This window comes from Botryllus schlosseri, chromosome 1 (assembly GCF_051294905.1).
Source record: "Botryllus schlosseri isolate E-star chromosome 1, Bs_hap1, whole genome shotgun sequence".
Taxonomy (NCBI): domain Eukaryota; kingdom Metazoa; phylum Chordata; class Ascidiacea; order Stolidobranchia; family Styelidae; genus Botryllus; species Botryllus schlosseri.
The window spans coordinates 25334201-25356906 of NC_137236.1; the positions used below are offsets into that span (position 1 = coordinate 25334201).

Consider the following 22706-nt stretch of genomic DNA (forward strand, 5'->3'; position numbering starts at 1 on the left):
TGACTACAGTTTCAGCTGATATATTAGAAACTGCACATCGATCTCTTTTGTTGCTTGTGTCTTTTCTGAATGAACAAACAAAGATAGCTTATGAAATTGAGTATGAGTATATTCAGTCAAAATTTATGATGGCCAGAACAATGAATAGTTGGAAACTAGCCAGGAAGAAATTATTTAGAAGGTGTGACGTGTGGCAAAAACGTATCCAGATAGAAATTGGTCAATTTTGGCAAGTTTTCCTGTTACTGTTATGATTCGCATATCTTTTGTTGTCCACAGTACAACATGACACCACAAAGTCTTAGTAACTACCATTTCCGTTTGAATTTGATGCCAATATTCGTGGTTTTTCTTCAGTACACCGCACTGTTCCAGGTATTGTTCTAATCCAATTGTATCCAAGTTTTGTTCTGATGAGTCCATGGACGGTGGAAACCTCATTTCTAGTATACCGTTCTCATGCACTCAGCAGTAAATATAATGCCATCGAGTGTGCATCCATAATATCCACAAGGAAATAGAGATAATCCTGCCTGTGTTAAGATTGTGTTGTGTTGTGTGTGCCTGATTGTGTTAAGATGTTAAGCTATATCGATACTTATATCTATTTTACACACTGAACTGCGACTCTATATCACGATGACAGCTACTGAAGCTGAACTGAAAGATGCCACAAGGAAGCTTACCTCCAAGATTGAGGCGAGCGAGTCTCGTGTCATGAAAAAAATGAGAGATGAACTAAAAAGCGTTGTCAATGAAGCAGTCAGCCAAGTACTGGCACAGCTATTGAAAGATAGTGATTTTAAAGAGCTAATTGCCAAATCCACACAGATGGATACAAAAATTGATTATATTATTGATCAAAACAAGAAAAGAGACAAAGAACTTCAAGAAATCAAGGCATCTCAAGACTTCATCAGTTCTGCCTTCGAAGCCTAAAAACAACAATTCAAGGACCTCGAAGCACAGTATTGCATTCTCCAGATGGAAAATAAGAAATTGCAACAAGCTATCTCAAATAAAGCAAGACAAATTGACGACATCGACCAAATCCAACGGAGCGATACCCTGGAACTCCATGGCGTACCTGTTAAAGAAAATGAAAGATTAGACGAAGAAGTCACTAAAATTGGTGCAGCTCTTGGTATCTCACTAACATCAGATGACTTGAACTCTGTCTTCAGGATTCGATCTCAAAATGCAGCTATGAGCGATCGTCCACCTTTGAAAATTGCAAAATTCCACCGCTTAAAGACCAGGCGACTTTTTCTCCAGAAGCGTGGAGATCTTCGGAAAGTCACGGAACATCCTGAATACAAAAATATATACATCAATGAAAACCTGACAAAATTCCGCAGGATCCTATATGCCAAAGCACGACAAGCTGCTAAAACGTTGAAGTACGACTTCTGCTGGACTGCAAATGGGAAAGTATTCATGAAGCGAGACAATAATACACGCACAATCCTCATTGATTCTCCAGAAAAGCTGAACCAGCTGTGAAAGGCCTGGTGATCATCTCGAGTATGTAAGTCACTTTGTCATTGCTTAAAATGGCTTCCAGCTAAGACCATACAAATGCATACGTGAAAAATTCTGAGCTGCTTTACAACAATATTGAGATATGCGAAAGTGTTACTTTGGATGATTTATCCTACAATTTATCTACCGCTTTTCAAGACTTTGTTATCTGCCACTTCAATATTAGATCTTTGCAAAAACACTATTTATCTCTTCATCAAATCATTAGAGACATGAATATTGCTCCTAGTATAATTGCTTTGTCTTAAACTGCCCTGCGTGACGACCCCTTATTGAATATCAATTTACATGGTTATACGTTCATCCACACCACCACAGATACCAAATGTGGCGGAGTTGGTATGTATATCAGAGACGACATTCCCTACTCCCTTGTTGATAAGTATTGCCTGAATCTGGATACAATTGAAGAAAAATGGGTAGAGGTTCAAGTTGGCATAGCCAGTGTACCTTCCATTATTGTCGGTGTTATCTACAGACACCCTGTGCCAAACACCTCTGACTTCAGCTCTGAGCTATCCCACGCCATTGTTAAAATATCTAACTCGAAGTTACCATTTTTCGTTGTCGGAGACATCAATATTGACATGGCATCCAAGAAAAGCAAAAATACTTCAAGTCATCTTGAAAATATGAGGGCTACTGGTGCAACACAAATCATTACTAATCCTATCAGATACTGTGACACCACTGCAACTATTATTGACCATTGCTACACTAATATAGCACAAGGTTCAATTAAACCATATGTCCTGATTGATGACACTACTGATCATTACCCAATAATAGTTCAATTCAAGCGCCGTATGCATAGACCATTGGCTTATGCGACACTCTCCAGGAATCTGACTCCAGAAAGCATGACTAATATCTACAATCACCTCTGGGACTATTTTGAAAAATATGAACCAATACCTCTGACTGAATTGAATTTTAATCAGCGATTCAACATGTTTGTCAATTCAATATTAGAAATAGTTAATGTATACTCACCATTGACAGGTTTATCTCGCAAACAGCGTAAATTGAAACGTAAGCCATAGTTAATTCCATCTATCCTCCGATCCATTCGTATAAAGAATAAGATGTATCGTACATTATTCCTAAAGGGGAGCCCTGAAGACAAAATAGTCTATAAATCATATGCAAACAACCTTTCGCGAACTATCACTAAAGCTAAGCAAACATACTACATGTCCCTCTTCACACGGTTCAAGGGTGACCCAAAATCTGCCTGGAAGGCAATAAATGGTATAATAAATAGGGGCGATACTGCAGCAACCTATCCAACTCTCAAAACTGCTCAAATTCATTGCACCTGCTATTGCCAGACATCTATGCACATTTTTCAACTTCTCAATCAATCATGGAATATTTCCAGACCATCTCAAACAAGCCAAGGTTGTACCAGTTTACAAAAAGAATGACAGTCTAGAAATTGGAAACTACAGACCAATTTCAGTTTTGAACTCAATTGCCATTACATTTGAAAGACTACTCTACCGTAGAATCATTGACTTTGTTATGAAAAATTCACTATTATCCGATGAGCAATTCGGGTTTTTAGCCAATAGAAGCACTACGCAGGCCCTAGCCGACATGACATCCAGACACTTCAAGTCACTTGATAACAAAAAACCATCATGCTGTGTTTTTTTAGATATCAGCAAAGCATTTGACTCTGCTAACCACCAGATACTGATTAGAAAACTTGTTCAGTTTGGCATACGTGGTATTGCCTCGAAACTTATATCTGACTATTTGAAAAACCGCCGACAATGTGTGTATGTCAATAGTACTATCTACGCTCCATCAACTATAACTTGTGGCGTCCCTCAGGGTTCTGTACTGGGGCCTTTATTATTTCTTATATATATCAATGATGTTAGCAAGGTCTCCTCTCTGAAAACCGTACTATTCGCTGATGATGCCTGTTTCTCAGCATCCTCAACATCCTTGCAAGAATTGACATCCAATGAAATGACAAAGATCTGTAATTGGATGAGAAGTAATCAACTTTCCATCAACCCTAGTAAAACCCAACTTCTCTTATTTAATAATTCCAATTCGCTAAAAACCAATCCATTTTCTGTAAGAATCAATGAAACTGTCATTAACCCAGCTGATCACGTTCGCTATCTTGGAATTCTTGTCGATTCGAAATTGTCATGGAAACCTCAGATCGAGTCAGTCACCTCGAAATTGTCACGGGCTACGGGCATGCTACAACGATTGAAATATCTAATGCCACAAAAAGCACTGTGCGCAGTGTATTTTGCTATTTTTCAATCTCAGCTTCAATGTGCAATAAATATTTTGGGACATACAAATGTAACAAACCTTACAAAAATCAAAACTCTCCAGAAACAGGCTCTTCGTGTCATTAGTGAATTGCCTCCCAGGCAACGAATTCTCCCGGAATATCGAAGTCATGGTATACTCAGAGTTGCCGACCTAATTCAGTACGAGACGGCAAAGATGATGCACACCATCTTCCACACAAACAGGTCATACTTTAATTCGCATTTTACAACTTTTGCGAAAACTCATGGTTATGAAACTAGACAGGTATCGAGAAATTCTATTTCGCTGCCTTTCCTGTCACGATCTTCATCCCGCAATAGTTTACATTTTGTCGGTGCGAAAACTTGGAATGATCTCCCTGCAGAGCTGATACCATTACCACCATGGCAGTTTAAAAAAATATATAAAAATTATTTACTCCAAACGTACTGTTGATTCTTTTCTTTTATGCAATGCTTGTTCTAATGTTATCCTTTATTACACCTTTATTAGGGCTTAATATCGTGTCGTTAGTCGTGTATTTACTGAATGTTGACTCTACAAATATGTGTGTGATTTAATATATATGTTACACGCATCAAACACTCCAAACGGGTGGCGACTGACTCTGAAGGCCTAACGGCCCCTCGTCGTCTCCCAGTCTATACTGCAATATTTGTTTCGTATACTTCTTTGTTTATTGATGTGACGAATAAAAGACTATCTATCTATCTATCTGTTACCGGGGAAGTCTTTGTAGGCTTTGACCGCTGCATCCTCGTGCATCTGGCGCCACATTATCGCACTTTCGCACGATAAATTGTATTCGCCACAGAGGGTTTTCAATAAATACTCGGGGTAAGAAACAGAGCAAATATGCCTATCAAAGGCTTTGATGACCCCTCCAAAGTTACTCCCAGTCGGTCTTTGACTGCGCTTCCGACCCCATAATTGTGATTTGGATTGCAGCTTATAGTTTCCTCAGGCACAATGACAATTTGATTAGGATCTACTCGGCACCAACGCAAGGATTCGTTCCCGTCTGCTCGGAAAAGTGGGAACAGAACTGAAATACTTTCTATTATTCTAGCAGATGATGCTAAGTGCAATGGGGGATCAGGGCCAACAATCCATTTCATCGGGCACGTAGTCTCCGTTTTGAACAAATTTATTTGGAAGGATATTCTATCCTCCATATCTGATTTTCTTGGAAAGGCACTGTATGATGGTTTGGACGATTTAAATAACTCTTTCAGTGGTTGAATATTTTTTTGTACTCTTCTTGGATGTTCAATCCATGAATTTGGGAGGTCCGTTTTCGACATACCATTTTTGTTTACATAAATGGCGACTGTTGCCATGTGACTGCAGATCCATTTGCCTGGTGGGCATTCACATGCCGCACTACTAATACCGTCCGTCTCATTTAAATTGACAGTAACATTTTACACTTTGTCCTTCCATGATGCCCTGATCTTTGCAATAATTTGAAACTCTTCTATTTTGAATGAAACTACATAATTTGATTTATTCTTCAGTTCACTCTTTCCAATAACGCCCGGATCTTCAGAAAGGAAGGATAATGCCCCTGCTAGGGTGATAATCTCCGTATTCATGAATTACTATGATATCTATCAATGTAACACTGCGACAAATGAGAAGTTATATCTTGGGTACTATTACGAGGAATAAACACGAGGTTTATCCTGCCGGCAACTGGAACTTTCAGATTACTATAAAATAGTCTCAAAATGTTCTGTTTACATCCCTATTCCCTACTATAGCATAGCATTACGGAGCTTACAGCTTACCTGACGACGCCGTAATCTGTAGTTGCTAAGGACAACACTTACTGACCAATCAGAAGCTAGGTAACGTAATTACGGTTTTAACCCGTATATCTTTCGCTTGACGCATGACGAAATTTTTTTACCGTCCACAGAGAACAGCCACCCCCCCCCCAGTTTCTCTGTCGTGGTTACTTTCACTCTCTTACTGAATGAATATATTACTTCTACTTGAAAAACTAAATATAGTGAGAAGTAGGTACGTCAGTAACAGATTAGAAGTAGTAGCAAAATTAAATTTACTTTAGTAAGTACTACAACTGGAGGAAACTACTTGAGTACTTCAGTAAAGTAGAAGTACTGTCTCTGACCACCTTTGCTATATTATAATACAATGCGTCTACCCGGACGCTTCATTTTTATTGACACGTAATCTCAGACCGAATAGAAAAGATCCATGTATTCAGGGTGACTCTAACAGCTATATTTATGAACACGATTGCGTAGAGAGGGGCGATGTTATGACCAAATCGACTTTTTTTTCATATCCGTATATGTTATCATTTGAAATCGCACCCATGAGAATTTACAATTAGATTGTCATATCGATGATAGAGATGTTTTAGAAAGTAGTACTCCTAAATTACGCAGCCTCTTCATGCTAAAGCCGCCAATTACTCAGCCATACCATAATTGGGCAGTTAAATACCTTTATATCAATATGATGGTATAGGGACCTGATATAAATGACGACATAAGTTGAATAAAGAGAATTTGAACACGATGGAACCCGGGAAAATTTATGTACATTATATTTATCCAATGAAACCTACGTAATCTGAAGCTACCACTTAGATTTAGAAAATTATTAGTGAGAACCGAGATATCGAGAATGATCAAATATTGACCCTTTTACTTATTTCGAAGGTAACTGATACCGAACTAAATGGACATATTGAAAGGAGGCATGCTCGAGTTGAGATGATTCGATTTCATAACGTTTGATGCCAACGAACAGAGAGTCGACATGAAATTACGCTCAGCAAATTCTCTATTTATTGCTCGACAATTTTCAGCACAGCACACCTATTATATCTAACATTGGTAAACACAAAAAAAACAGATCTGTGGTAATAAAAACAAAACATGAATTATGCATTATTCCTTACCTTCATTATTCTCTCCACATAAGCATTCGTCTATTCCTGTAAAGACGAAACAAGACTTGATCTATCATGTGCTTTTCAACCTGTGGGACGTTACGCACTAGTGCTGATAACAAACGTGGTGCCGATGAGCTCGGATGAACATCGAATATATATTTACTTTTGCTGACGTGGAGTAAATCAAATTAACTTAATAGGGAATTGAAGTTGAGTTTCTCCCAAAATGTAGTCGCTGCGACGCATTTGTATAAGCTTGTTTGACTTACAAGCAATGTTCCCTCAAAGCTGCGCACTTGCGCAAATGCGCAGTGCTGAAACGGTCTCTGCGCACAGAAAATCTAGGCTGCGCACAAAACATCCGAAGTGATGATTTTTTTCAGTCGTTGCGCACTGTTGTCCAAGGGACCGCGCAGGCGCGCAGACTCGTGAAAAATTAGAGGGAACATAGCCAGGGGAAAATAGTGCTATCGCTGAAGTCTGAAGCTGAGGTACAAGTGCTTCCCGCAAAGGTAGATATTGCGCTCCGTGAGAATATGAGAATCTGCAATCACGTGCGCCTCGCGAACGAGATTTTTCTTTTAGTATGGTCTCGTACGCACGAGCGATACTGATTACATTTCAATAGCGAAATCTTTTCTGGGAATGGCGAAATAACATGGTTTACCTAAGTTATAAATAACAATGGGCTAGCTCGAAGTTAATCTGTGAGAAACTAACGAATAGTCTTTTCCGCGTGTCATGAACATTGCCGTAAGATTTACTGTACAATTACATGCCGTGAATTTTCGAAGTCATCACCTCCATCAGGCGAATCTGATCACGTATGGTGAGATAGGGTAATATGCAAGTCAAATTAACAAAGAAGTGCGATTCGTTTAACATAAAAATGGTTGTCGGAGAATGTGAAAACGAAAGAAAAAACTGTAAAATTAGGTGAAAATTTTTCTTTTTCGAGCGAGAAAGGTCCGATCTGCAAAATATGTCGAGAAGCCAAATATGGAAAAGAATAACATACATTTTCTTCCGAAAGTCACCGCACTCGAACTGAAGCCAAATCACCCTCAAAATATGCACCACAACTAGGGTTACCATATTCTGGAAATCTAAAAAGAGAACACTTTTTCAGAAATTTGAGACTTGCCAGAACCGGAGAAGAATTCTCAAAAACCGGTAATTTTTCCCACTTTGTGATCGGTTGACTACAAAAAAAAATTCTCCGCTCCGAGCTCAAAATACCGTTTTCTCTCCGCATTGCTAGGTGGATGACTGAAAAAAAAAAGTTCATCTTTTCGCTCAGAGCTAAAATCACCGTTTTTCGCTCCGAAATACCCGCTGTACCACTAAGCATAGCTTTTACAATCGCTTTGTCTTGCACAGTGGTTCCCAAACGGTGGGGAATTCCCCACTGGTGGGGAATTTCGGAATTTCTGGTGGGGAATATGTTATGTTCGTGCATTTTACGTTGGTATCGTTTGTTCTTTAATTTCTAGGATTAGTAATTACCGCCAATCATTATTTCCGTGTGTCGTGGTTCGTATTTATACCCTGTGTTCTGTTGTGTACTGGTTTTTCGTTTAACTGAACCCTGGATCGTGTCGCCTGTCTTGAAGTTATTCTGCTGTATAATATACTGATTTCGTATTGCAACCTCGTCGTATTGAGTTATTGTTCAGGCAAGATCGAGAACATAACAATTGGTGTCAGAAGTCGGATTCATAGTTATTTCTGCGACGAATACTGTATATATCATGGAAGCAAGTATATTGAAGCTTCTAGAGAAGCAACAGGAAATGATGGCGGAACAACGAGCACAGCACAAAGAAGAGCTGGCACAGCACAAAGAAGACATGAAGCAACAAAATGCTCAGCACAAAGAAGAAATTGCGCAATTAACGCAGAGGTTGAATCCCGATGCATCAACACCTGAAGCTACCGCTCCCAAATTTGATTCATTTGTAAAATCAAAGGAGAAATGGGACCAATAATATCTTCAGCGATTCAACCATCACCTAGCAATTTACGGCATTTCCAACATATAGAAAAAAGAGCCTGTCTACCCTCATGGGTTGGACCTGAAACGTACTCGCTCCTACGTAATTTGTTTGGTGCTGCTGATGTCAGTGCGCATACTTTCGACGCGTTGACTGAGAAGTTGGCTACACACTTCAAGGACTCAATTCATGTGCAAGCAGCCTGGTACGAATTTTACAACTGTAAAATGCAACCGGGACAATCGTACGCCGATTGGATCGCTACCCTACGCGGAATCTCCAATGATTGCAACTTCATATGCTCAACAGATGGCTGTGATCAGAGCTACGTTGATGAGCTAATGCGCGATCTCATCATTAAAGAAACGCCGCACGCGGATGTGAGACGGCATTGTCTAACACAAACCAATCCATCCCTTGACGACGTTCTCAAAGTAGCCGCAACACATGTGGGAACGCTGGAAACTGATAGGGTTATCCAGGGCGAGAGTAGCGGTAAAGACACTTCCATCGTCAACAAAATGACGGGAAGTTATCAGAAGGGGGAAAAACCTTCCAAATCCATCCAAGGCAACTTCCCAGAAAGACTGAAATCCTGCAGCCGCTGTTTCATCGATCACCAGAGAAAAGACTGTCAAAATCGGCATGCAGTATTTCAGAAATGTGGTCGTAAAGGTCATATCAAACCTGTGTGCATGTCAACCAAACCTAGTATCACGCAACAGGTCACATCCGTCAATTTCTGCTCAGTGCCACTCCTCTCCTTCGACACCGATCAACTATATCGAAGCGTGGGAAATCAGCTCTGGATCAACTCCAGCATCAACGGCATTTCGTTGCCGACACAGTGGGACACTGCTGCACCCTCCGCCATGGTGGGATTGACTGGGTACAAAACTTTGGGCTCTCCGAAACTCTCAGCATACCATTGCTCTTTCGTAGCGTACGGCGACAAGCCACTGAAAGTGAAAGGTATTTGCACTGTAACCGTGCAGGTGATTCCGAAGTTCGAGTTTGCTTAAAATTGGTAGTTCTCGACGAACACCGTGGCCAGAGCATTTTCGGTCTCGATTGGAGCGATGCTTCCTCAATGACCGCTAAGGGAACGTCTGCTTTGGATGCAATTTCCTCGCAGATGGTCAAGTCGCAATCATGTAATACTATTGACATTTCTGATTCGAACGACAAATTGGTATCTTTTCAGTCCAAATTTCCTTCCGTTTTCTCCAATGTATTAGGACGATGCACCAAGACAAAGGTGACAATTCACTTAAAACCTAATGCCAAGCCCGTATTTAACAAGCCGCGTCCTTTGCCCTTCGCAAGGCAAATCGCTGTTCAAACCGAATTGGATAGACTAGTCAATCAAGGTATTCTCGAACCAACCAATTACAGTGATTGTGCAGCACCAATTGTTGCCATTACTGAATCAAATGGATCAGTACGCATTCTTGGTGACATCAAAGCATTGAATCAACAAATTCAGATAGATCAACACCCCCTGCCCTCCTTGGATGAAATCCTTCACAAGTTACAGGGTGGCTGTATTTTCACGAACATTGATCTTGCCGATGCTTATTTTCAGCTAGAATTAGACGATGATGCGAAGAATTTGTGTGTCATCAACACGCAATTCGGTCTATTCCGTTATCGACGCATGTGTTTCGGAGTCGCATCTAGTCCCGCAAATTTTCAACGTTGTATGGATGCCATGATCGCCGGCTTACCCGGTGTTGCTAGTTTTATCGATGACACAATCGTTACTGGCATTGATGAACGCGATCATTTTCGCAACTTATCGCTACTTTTTGAGCGCCTCACCGAATACGGTTTCACCGTCAACTTCGCTAAATGCGAATTTTGCAAAAGTAGTATCGAGTACCTTGGTCATATAATCGACAAGGACGGCAAACGCCCGTCTCACAAATCCGTTGAAGCAATCAAACAGTTGCCTAAACCTCAGGATGTTCGCCAGCTACAGGCATTCCTGGGCAAAGTCAATTATTATCGCGCGTTTATTCCTAATTTTACGAATAAAGCCACTGCCTTGTACCGTCTTCTTCAAAAAGACGCGGAATTCATTTGGAATACGGACTGTGACGCAGCTTTTCGCATTCTCAAAAACGACGTAATCGACGCTACGCAGTTAGCTCATTATGATGTACACAAACAGCTCATTTTGTCACGGATGCTTCTCAATTCGGAATCGGCGCTGTACTCTCACTCGAGCACAATGGCGAACAGAGACCGATCGCGCACTCATCGAAAACGCTTTCCGATTCGTAAAAATCCTACTCTCAAATAGAGAAGGAAGCTCTGTCAATCATTTACGGAGTCACTAATTTTCGTCAATTCTTGCATGGTAAAAAATTTACGCTCGTGACGGACCACAAACCGCTTTTAGCTATTTTCTCGCCAGACAAGAAAATTCCCGTGATTACAGCGCAACGCTTACAGCGATGGGCACTAACGCTCATGACTTTCGAATATGACATTCGCTATAAACCGACTAATCAGCACGGAAACGCCGACGGTTTATCTCGCCTACCAAAGGGTCCAGACCAATGTTCCCTCTAAGCTGCGCACGTGCGCAAATGCGCAGTGCTGAAACAGTCTCTGCGCACAGAAAATCTAGGCTGCGGACAAAACATCCGAGGTGATGATTTATTTCAGTCGTTGCGCACTGTTGTCCAAGGGACCGCGCAGGCGCGCAGACTCGTGAAAAATTAGAGGGAACATAGCCAGGGGAAAATAGTGCTATCGCTGAAGTCTGAAGCCGAGGTACAAGTGCTTCCCGCAAAGGTAGATATTGCGCTCCGTGAGAATATGAGAATCTGCAGTCACGTGCGCTTCGCGAACGAGATTTTTCTTTTAGTATTGTCTCGTACGCGCGAGCGATACTGATTTCATTTCAATAGCGCAATCTTTTCTGGAAATGGCGAAAGAACATGGTTTAACTAAGTTATAAATAACAATGGGCTAGCTCGAAGTTAATCTGCGAGAAACTAACGAATAGTCTTTTCCGCGTGCCATGAACATTGCCGTAAGATTTACTGTACAATTACATGCCGTGAATTTTCGAAGTCATCACCTCCATCAGGCGAATCTGATCACGTATGGTGAGATAGGATAATGTGCAAGCCAAATTAACAAAGAAATGCGATTCGTTTAACATAAAAATGGTTGTCGGAGCATGTGAAAACGGAAGAAACAACTGTAAAATTAGGTGAAAATTTTTCTTTTTCGAGTGAGAGAGGTCCGATCTGCAAAATATGTCGAGAAGCAAAATATGGAAAAGAATAGCATACATTTTCTTCGGAAAGTCACCGCACTCGAACTGAAGCCAAATCGCCCTCAAAATGTGCACCACAACACACGTGCGATATCCATTTTGTCGAGGTTTATCGCCATTGCGGGTGAATGCTCCTTAACCCTTTGCGACACCACAGAGTCGCACGTGTGTTATGCTGCATATCCCGAAAATATTTCAGCTGAAGCCGAAAGTCCGAAACGCGGTGGCTTTCTGAAAAAAAGTGCCCTCAATGGCTTAACTTCAAGTCGAGACCACATCTTGTTTCGAGCGTAGTTCTCCGTTATCACTTATAATGTGATTATCTGGTGTCATGCAATAAAACTAAGTGTAAATGCTGTACTTTGATTATATCAATGAATCATGTGACTCGAATGGATACACGCACGTCTGGGTTACGCGCAGGACCGTAACTACCGCACCCCAAACACCCCAATTGGGGTACCCGATCTCAAAGGGGAACCAAAATATTTCGTGAATAAATATGAATCATGGAGTATTTTTTGCAACTTTTTCAAAGAAGAAATGACAATTTGAAACCGTGTACGTCTTAGTTTAGTACGTTTAAGCGATTTCAATATCTTCTGACACAGCAGATAGGAGGACACGAAATAGCATCATGTACCGAAGTCAATATACCAACGGTTACGCCCGAAGTTGTTTTAATAATATTTAGGGGTCCTACCTTTTCGAACACACCTCTCTCGATCAGTTCTACCGGTAAATCTGTTTATGTGAGCATAGAGAGGATAAATATTGATAGCAATATATATGCAATTCCAGATCATTGACCGATTCAATCATGAAATATATAAATTTTTCACTTTTCGCGCGTCTAGGCTATGCACCCACTATAGAGGCACCGAATGTAGAGGATAAGTTGCGGCCCAAAACGTAGGAGCCGAGGGGGGTCTGGAGGGCGAAGCCCCCAGAAGTTCGGTTTATCATCATATGGGGGGCCTGGTTACGCACTGTTGTTCATGGGCCTGCGCAGTGAGTTGACTTGTTTGCGCAGACTCGTGAAAAATTAGAGGGAACATTGGTCCAGACCCTGAGTTTGACGAACTGGAAATTCGTGAAAACGCGGAGATCGTTCACGCTATTAACATGGCATTCGATGGCTTACCGTTAACTCGCAATGAAATTCGCGACGCGACGCTGAAGGACAAAACCATGAAACTAGTAAAATTATCTGTCACTCGTGGTAATTGGAATTCAAAGACCCATATTGATGATTTTTCTTGGTTTTCTACTCACAAATATTCGCTTTCTCTGCACGAAGACTTAGTCATGCTCAATATTGATGGTTTTCAGCGCGTAGTAATTCCGCAGTCACTTCGCTCGCGAGTCTTATCATTGTTGCACGAAGGACATTGGAGTATCGCGAAAATGAAGCAGATGGCTCGACGTTACATCGCATGGCATTCCATTAATCGCGACATTAAAAATTTCGTTAAGAGTTGCGACGCTTGACGTAAGGTAATGAAAGCGCCTGATCGTCCGTATCGCGAATGGCCAAAAACTTCTGAAAGCTTTGAACGAATTCACTCGGATTTCGCAGGTCCAATGAACAATAAAATGTTTCTTGTCATCGTCGATGCGCATTCGAAATATCCTTTCGTTAAAGTAATGAATGTCGGTTCTACCACAACCTTGTGTGTGGTCAATGTTTTGAGGGAAGTCTTCTCTATCGAAGGCTTGCCCATAACAATTTTCACGGATGGCGGGCCGCAATTCACATCGAATGAATTCGATACGTTTTGCTCTAATTTGGCAATCAGCCATATCGTATCACCGTCTTTTCACCCTGCCTCGAACGGGGAAGCGGAGCGTTTCGTCCAGACTTTAGAAGCTGGATTAATAAAAAATTGCGACGGGGGAAAAGATCTCAACTTCGCGCTCCAAACACTTCTCGCTACGTACCGATGTGCACCGCACCCGGGCATAGATTGGAAAACGCCTGCCGAGATTTTACATGGTCGACAGCCGCGCAATTTGTTAAGTTGTGCTCGCCCTTCGACAAATCGAAACCCGTTACGCCTGTACAATCAGTACAATCAGTCACTCATTTCGAGATTGGTTCCTCGGTTTACGCTCGCAGTTACCGAAGCGGACCAAAGTGGGTTGCTGGCGTGGTGACGGAAATACTGGGGCGTGTTGTGTACATTGTAAAAACTGATTATGGGTATTGGAGAAGGCATAAGAACCAACTCCAACCACGCTTGATTTCAGCTGGCAATAATACAGCCGCACAGGAAATTGTTCAACCTCAGCAACCACAAGTTGAGCAACCATTGGTCAGGAACAGAGATGGCCACAGTCCGGTTCAGGAGCCGGAGCCGGAGCAGGATTTTGATGAATTTTACTGTGGCCGGATCGGAGCCGGATTCTGACACTGCCATATGAGCCGGATTTAAACAGGATTCGATATTCATAACAAATATTGGGTGATAAAGGTTCAAGATATCTTATATTCAATGAAAAAAGCTGCTTCGATATTATTTCCATAGTTAAATGCATTCATTGCTATGGATCAAGCCCAGGCTGGTTCCGACAATAAATGACAACGTTGAAACCGCTGATACCGGTCACGTCGTTGAAATGCGTAAGCAACATAAGTAATATTTCTGCAGTGATGAGATTACTGCTGCTGGGTGAGATGAGGACGAAGGCAGGCTCCAGCAAGCGAGCTGCAGAAGTGTTTTGTTTTCGAATTCAGTTGTTCCTCAGATATTGATTCTTATCCTTCCTGTTCATCAGCCATTAGGGTACTTGATATCGGTTGTCAGGATGACAGAAAAGCGAGGTGTCGGTGTTGTTGCAGAGGTAACTGGTGGTTCTGATTTCTGATGTCATTTGGAATGATTGTGTGGTGTAGTAATGTATGAATATATGCTGGCACGGTCAATTGGTCATGTTTATGATTTCGGAAACACACTAGAACTGAAGTACCACCGGTACTCTCTGATTGATTGTGCACATCATCATGGCATGCTGATTGATTATATAATATTATATATATTTCCTATTCATTGCTGCTCTGCTCTAGCCTGGGTTACTATGTTTACCCTCTCCGTAAAGCAACTAATATTGCTTTCTCTGTTCTCACAGTCTTTTTAGCTCATTTCCCCTGCCTAGTTCCTATACTACTCGCATTTATATTCAAGATATATACCGTACCGGTACCTAACATTATTGATTCGAAATGTGATATAAATAAACCCTTGTAAGGTATTACTTGATACTAATTTGTTGATTATAATGTTCATATCTGTTTTGCAGGCTATATTTAATGTGAAATAGCACTAAAGCAATAGCAGGATTTTTTCGGATCCTAATTTTGTTGCTCAACTGTCGGACTCCGAAATCCTATTTGACTCTCGGATCAGGACGGATACGGATTCCCAAAATCTGGAATCCGCCCATCTCTGGTCAGGAATAGGACACAACGTCCTGCAGCTAGTCATGCCCGATCGTCGGCCAGACGTTATCCGCTTAGAATTAGGACACAAACTGATTTCTATCGGCCAACGTAAACCGCGTCCTTGTACTTTCAACTTACAGGGGAGGACTGTTATGTTGGTGCATTTTACGTTGGTATCGTTTGTTCTTTAATTTCTAGGATTAGTAATTACCGCCAATTATTATTTCCGTGTGTCGTGGTTCGTATTTATACCCTGTGTTCTGTTTTCTACTGGTTTTTCGTTTAACTGAACTCTGGATCGTGTCGCCTGTCTTGAAGTTATTCTTCTGTATAATATACTGATTTCGTATTGCAACCTCGTCGTATTGAGTTATTGTTCAGACAAGATCGAGAACATAACAGAATAGACTCCATTTTGAAAAAATCTTCACAGTAATATTCTCCTTTATTAATTGTCGTTTTGAAATGCCGACCGAATATTTCATAGCTAATTTGCGATTCAGCGATTCATATTATCAGTGCCTCCAATTAGAGAGTATCGCCTGGATAGCGACAGACGATCTCCAGAATTGCTTTTATTCATTTGTACACCATCATCGGTCATGAAACGTAGTGATAGAAAAATTCTGATTCATTGTAATAAGAGCTCATATTGCTGAACGGTGAACATATATTCAAGGGAGATCGTGGACTCGCTAATTGATAGCACATCCGGACTCGTTACAGATGAAATTACATATTTATGTTATTTCAAGTTATTTGAGTATTGTGCGAAAGTGTAGTTTACAGCGGCTTATATATATATCGCACGCATGAGTTCGTCAACATGAGTAAGTTTATCTGACCCATGTATTATTCGGCATTTATTGATGCTACCCCGCAATATTTGTAAAATTTCCACACCCCTCCTATTTTTCTGTTGGCTATGCGCCAGGGTAGATACATTTGTTTACGGAGGTGCGTTTACGGTTACTAGTTCACCGATGCGTTAATTTTATTGTGTGCTGATCAATTGCGTGGATCTTAACACTAAGCAAAATCTTGCAAAATGTTATTGGATGTAGCACTTTAAAGGGTAGATGTGGATATAGAGATTTTAGGTGCGGAATGAAGTCTCGGAATAAATCGGAAGTGGGGAATTAGGATAAAAAGGTTGGGAACCACTGCTCTAGCACATCATCATTGGTCAGCCATCGTGAATTGATATTTAGGCTGCTATGATTATCGTGTAACCAATAATCTAGCTTAGAAACGGGTGTAGCGACAGGCGGGAAACATGACGTAAAATTGACATTCTCGTGTCTTTCTTTCAATATTCATCGTAACTTCGTAATAGTCATTCGAATGCCACGATGGTATTGGTCTCGACCAATGCTTGAATTTTGGTTGACGTTGAGGTCACAGTAATTTTGAAACACCTTTGAAGTTCATTTCTCATTCTGTCGCAACGGTGAATCCTATAATCACTCATGCTTCGATTAACTAGGTAAACAGAGGTATCTTTCAATACTAAATATTTTCACTATCTCTGAGCACCTGAACAGGCAGTGTTGATTGGCTTAATACTGCCAATTATGTTCCGATCGTTTTATTAATGTTGTTTTAAGCAAGACATCTCACCAACCTCTCATCAGAAGCTGACCAACGGTACGGTTTTATTGGCGATTCACCCGAATCGTTCGGTATGACGTCTCGGGAAGACTTCTGCGTTTATTCATACAGCTTATATAGATAACGATATCACCTTCACTACATATCGGTGCCCCGTCACAGATGTATTGCTTTGGAAATTTGCATCGTCCAACGCCATGGTATTCAGAATAACTACCAGAGCACGCTCCATAATCCGATTCCAAATCTGAGGATGCCGGTATTTCGTCGCTCCCATCGCTTAAAATATTTATTTTGATTCAACACCGTTTGGTCAATATGTAGACAAGGGATTTTTCTCCGTACAGATATACGCTATGCAGACTTGTTTTGGAAATTCATAATCGCCCGGAATCCGTGGAAACCATCGACAAACATATCGAATCTATCATAAATTACAATCATCGTGATAACATATCCGGTCAACGCATTCAATATATCATTACACAGCAAGCATTGTCACTCGACCCCCGAAGCCCCCATGACAAGCCAATGTGGTGATAGTGTTTATGATATTCATATAAAGGTAGAAAATATCTCATAATTTTCCTAATCCTTGCAGCTCCGATTTTTTATCAGCTTATAAATCAGACTACCTTCACGTTGACAGCATGTCGCGATATATGAAAAATAACTATTGATGCAGAATTTGTAACATCCAATATATCATTAATGGTGTTTCATATGTGACTTCTTTACTTCGCACATGCTGGTTCTATTGCTGGAGTAAAGAATTGGTGGAATCGATGACGAAACCAGGTGAATTTTAAATCGATTTTAAGGATGTACGATTATGTCGTTAGTACCTGCAGTCTGCAATTCCGTTGCAAAAATCTGTTGCTAGATGACATTTTGATCCATCGAGGCATTCGAACTCCGTTTCCAAACAATTCATTTCTGTGGAGAGATATGAACGAGAAAATTAATATTCATTCATTATTTGAAATTAACGGATTACACTGGTCAACATTATTTTTGTTGACTTTGATCAGACAATTGATTAATACGACTAACTTTTGGGCGCTATAATCCAAAATGACTTCCGTTTTTCTCTATCCCGTCAAGTTTGGGGCTACTCACCCACCCCATTGTCTCATAACCCACATATAAGTATTACTTTTAATATTTTGTGTTTATTTTATAAAACGTTTTAAAAACCACATGCAGCCGAAAGTAAATCAGTAGACTTCAAATAACCATTTGCACTGCTTTATTTTGGTACTTCATACTGATCTTGCTTCTGTAGGACAAGTAAACTGCGAGTGTCGGGTTCCAAATTTACGCTAATAACTCATAATTCTGGGGGTTGTCTCGTTTGATAGTGAAGAAATAGTTAGCAGACATATGTCAGCTCCAATCTACTCTTGTATCTTACCACAAACATCTTCAAATATCATGGTACACTTTCTCAATGCCCATCGCTGACTATGGCAAGATTTGCAAGGAAAGTATTTCGATATTTCAGCTTTTTTAATGTCTTCTGTCTGACATTAACATATGGAAGTGGCACATGTGTAACACGGTTACATGTGCATCCTTATTGTCTGGCCACTAAGAAACACAATATTTTAAAGCTGACAGATATGATCCAATCGTTCTTGTGATATTGCAACAATTCAACGGTTCTCTATTATTCACGAAGACTAACTGAGTGTGCAATTGTTACTGCACCTAAGAGAATGGCGCACTTTATCGGGATCCTTTTAGAGTTATCAATAGACATTTGCCATTCATTTGAGTTGTAAATCTGGATTCCAAACTCCTTCAGCAACCCATGGGATCAGTATCATGTCAATGCCAGTATCATGGCAATACTTAAAGCTATACAGAAAGTAGCCTCATGATGAAAATACCGTTTCTTATGATCGAAAGAGCGATATCTTCTCTCTCTCAACAGGTATTCTTTTCTCAATTCGCGCGGATGCTAAAAGTTCCGAATATTTCTGTTTCAAGTCTCGAAGCCTATGTAAGATCATTCAACTTGAGTTGATGGGCTACTCTACGTTATGAATCATCTTCGATTTAGAAATCTTCATCATTAAGCCTGCCTATCTCTAAGATAGTCATCTTGATCCAAATTATCTAGCGTAGATTAGCTTCAAATTAAACTGGATAAGCTGAATGGGGCATTGGACCTATAGCTGATAGTAAATGTAATGTTTATTTTTCTTGCAATATCCTGCAGTTTGCATCAACTTTGTGTCTGGAATATCCTCGGAAAATTGCATCCTCTTACCAAAATGGGTGAAAGCATCGGCTTGAATCGATACCAGTACCGTTTTTTTTTTAATAAAATTGAGCCCTTGGCTATATAACTTATTATATCATAAAAGTATGGCTTCCTATATGGTATGGAAAAGTAATATGGCTAAATTCGTGAAAATTTGCATATTTTGAGCATATGTCGTAGCACAAAAACTTGACGTGATAGAAGAAAACCAGCCGCATTTTTGGAATCAACACGCCAAAATTAGCCTAAATCAAGTGCAAAATCAAAGTCAACAAATTGTTCGTTCAAAATTGTTGCCCAGTGTCATTTATGATTATCCGATGGTCCTGCTTTATAGTCCGAGAGGGAGCTATTCCTTTGCGATACTTTTTAGTTCCAATTAGCATGTGTAATAGAACTTTGTAAATAACTTCACAACTTTGTTGCGTATTATTAAAAGTAATAAATATTAAAAATGCAATTCATACATATATATCTAACTTGTTCAGAAGAACAAGCTAATCAATAGCCATAGTACGATAGTACGATAGAACGATAGTACCTGCGACCAATGTTCTCTCCAAGATGCGCGCGCGCGCAGTGATGATGATGTTTGACGCGCACAAAAAGCCGCAGTGATGACCTTATTTTAGTCATTAGACCATTGGTCGTGAACCTATGGCTCTTTTGTGTATAAGATATGGCTCTTTTCTAACTATTTATATTGAACTGAATTGATCAATATTGCAGCGACTTGTAAGTAAACTTTCATCACGGCCAGAATAATTATTCTCGTGGCAGTATATACATGTCTTTGAGAGGTGAAGACAATGCCGTCTTCGGGTTTAGGGGCTCAGATCCCCTCTTTCCAAAATCCTTGAATTTAAGTTACTGTCGCGCCGGCGACCAATATCACTCGCGAATTCTATGTACCCGATTAGAAATCTTGGATTGTGCAATACGTTGATTAATCAAAGAGCATAATAGCAGACATGACGACGCCCATATCATAACGCAGTTTTCAAATGCACAATGCACATTGCCTTACTGATCTAGGGCGCAAAATGAACTGCCGCGGATGTGACATTCACAATTACAATCTGTAGTACCGGCGATAAAATGTATGTATTCGTGTTGCTCAACGTTACCGCATAATGCTTCAAGAATTGAGAAATCGATCAGTATTCAGATTTTCGGAATCACTGTGACAGTTACATTCAATTACTATCATTTATAATAAATTACAAGCTATTAACGATGACTTGCGTTATCAATGTTGAGGCTTGGCCCGTCTGTGCCTTACCTCTTGTTTCGAGCTTTATGTTCGAAGAATAAATACCAGTTTTTACAGAGAAAATGTGGCGCACACGACAAATCCCATGTAGTGAGTTCGAATTAGTGCTACCATGATGTCTCGAATTTTCAATTGTGACGTAACAGTTGAGTAGGATGTATGGCTCTTTTGGAGTTGCTATGGAAAAATAGGGCCAATATGGCTCTTCGGACAAAAAGTTTCCCGACCTCTGCATTAGACACTGTTGTCAAAGGGACCTCGCAGTGAGGGGGTGAGTGACTCATAAAAAATTAGAAGGAACATTCCATGCGACTCTGGAACGTGTCGGTTCAAATGGAGAAGTGAGGCTGTAGTTGGGTTAGGGTTAGGATTGAGATTAAAGGTTCGACAACATATTTGAACATCCTTAGATATTCTGTCAATTTCGAAGTCATAATGTTTCGTTCAGGCCTCTCAGCTGGAATGAAATCTTAGCTAGGCAAGATTAGTCAGCTGGCTGGTCTTGCCCAATACGATATGCCACGAAATAAATCGCAGTGAGTGCTTTTTTCTACATAAGCCTCATCGAAGAGATATAATTATAGCTGGTCAGTAACTAGGTATATAATTCTGTTTTGGAGGTACTCAGTTAGGTTGTGCCTACTAGTAAAACTTGTGGGTGGGTATGGTTTTACACTATACTACCACTTCTACTTAATTACAATTTGTAAAATGTGGAATTGATGTGACAACTCGTAGAAATAGCAAGTTTTGTCGTGGCAACTGATGAATTGAACCACGAAAATTGCAGCTAACAGTAGTTCCATCGGACATTGACCAGGGATATTCACCCTTGAATTTCGAATGTGGCCACCTCCGAGTAACCGCAATACGTATGGCATTCGTCTACCGAATCTAATTCCTAAAACATTTACTTCGGTACTGATGGAATCACTATTTTCTGTCTCCACTTAAAGTAGTTCTTTGGATGTCTGAAGAATCGCAACTTCTACTCATAATTGAGTAGAAGTTCACTTTGTTACTTTTCGGTTTCCTGTTGAGTTTCAAGCCTGGAAAACTTGTCCACTTCTGGAAATAACCCGATATACTGCGGGTGTTTTAAACTTTGATTGTATATCAGTGCAGTAGATACTTGAATGAATTTGTATTTCAAATCAGACTCTAAGTATATTCCCCATATTATTGGTCATTCTTCTAAAACAAATACCGATACGTTTAGGTTGCTGTTTGTTCGAATTTCGAAATTTATATATCATGCACTAACAACACTGGTCTACACATTTTTTGCGCAAGAACTTCTTTGGGTCAGTCATACCTAATTTGGGGGCGCTGAATACGAGTCTGGCGTTATTTTTGCGCTATCATATCACGTTGTTGAGATATTATATATGTTGAATATTTCTACTTTTTCGAAGTAATCAAGTCGATTTGAGCTACTTGCAGTACTTACTGAAGTGGTAATGTTTTACAACTACTTCAACATCTACCTGAACAGTATTCTGGATGAACTAATTACACTTGCAATTAGGTTTTTGTAAAGTAGATAGTGGTTCAGGAAAATATTTCACCAGTTTCATGAGTTAAATTGTCACAAGAAACGCGTGAAATAGCCTCTGAATCATGGTAACTGAATATATTTTCAAAGATGTTACCCACGGGTGTTGTCATCATAGTCATTTTGCCTTAGCTACAACGATACATCTTGCGATTTCGTATATAGCCACCTCTGACTAACTGTTGACTGTATGGGGCCATCCTCTCACCGACCAAATATACTTTGATACTTACTGACTTCCTCAGACCTTTAATTTCGTATTCCACTTGAAATAGTTTTCAGATGTCTTGGAAATTATTACTTTTACTTGTAATTGAGTAGAAGTGTAAGCCGTTACTTGTGCTATTTGAGTAGCAACGACGATCCCTTCGACCAACTCTAGTTAATAGTAAAATATTACGGCAAATCAGAAACCACCAACAATGTAATCTGTTTGTATTTAGAACTGGCGTTTAATCCTGCAAAACACTAGGAAAAAGCCTCGAAACCATATGA

At 40.2% G+C, this 22706-nt stretch overlaps 1 protein-coding gene and 1 long non-coding RNA gene across 3 annotated transcripts in view; both read right to left on the reverse strand.

The window, feature by feature from the left end:
• LOC145445975 (uncharacterized) overlaps positions 1-22706 on the reverse strand; it is a 103973-nt gene that overhangs the window by 39612 nt on the left and 41655 nt on the right. The window contains exons 14-16 of the mRNA XM_080324149.1: positions 17960-18050; positions 17248-17393; positions 6782-6817 (exon numbers count right to left, since the gene is read on the reverse strand). Coding sequence (XP_080180275.1) covers positions 6782-6817; positions 17248-17393; positions 17960-18050 — 273 coding nt within the window. The remainder of the gene's footprint in view (positions 1-6781; positions 6818-17247; positions 17394-17959; positions 18051-22706) is intronic.
• LOC145446087 (uncharacterized) lies at positions 620-6773 on the reverse strand. 2 transcript variants are annotated; one of them, XR_013917208.1, is made up of 3 exons: positions 2536-6773; positions 1158-1309; positions 620-1087 (listed from the first exon to the last, which is right to left on the reverse strand). It is a non-coding gene; the product is annotated as an uncharacterized LOC145446087 (long non-coding RNA). The 2 variants fall into 2 exon arrangements; XR_013917204.1 differs by having other exon boundaries at positions 1158-6773.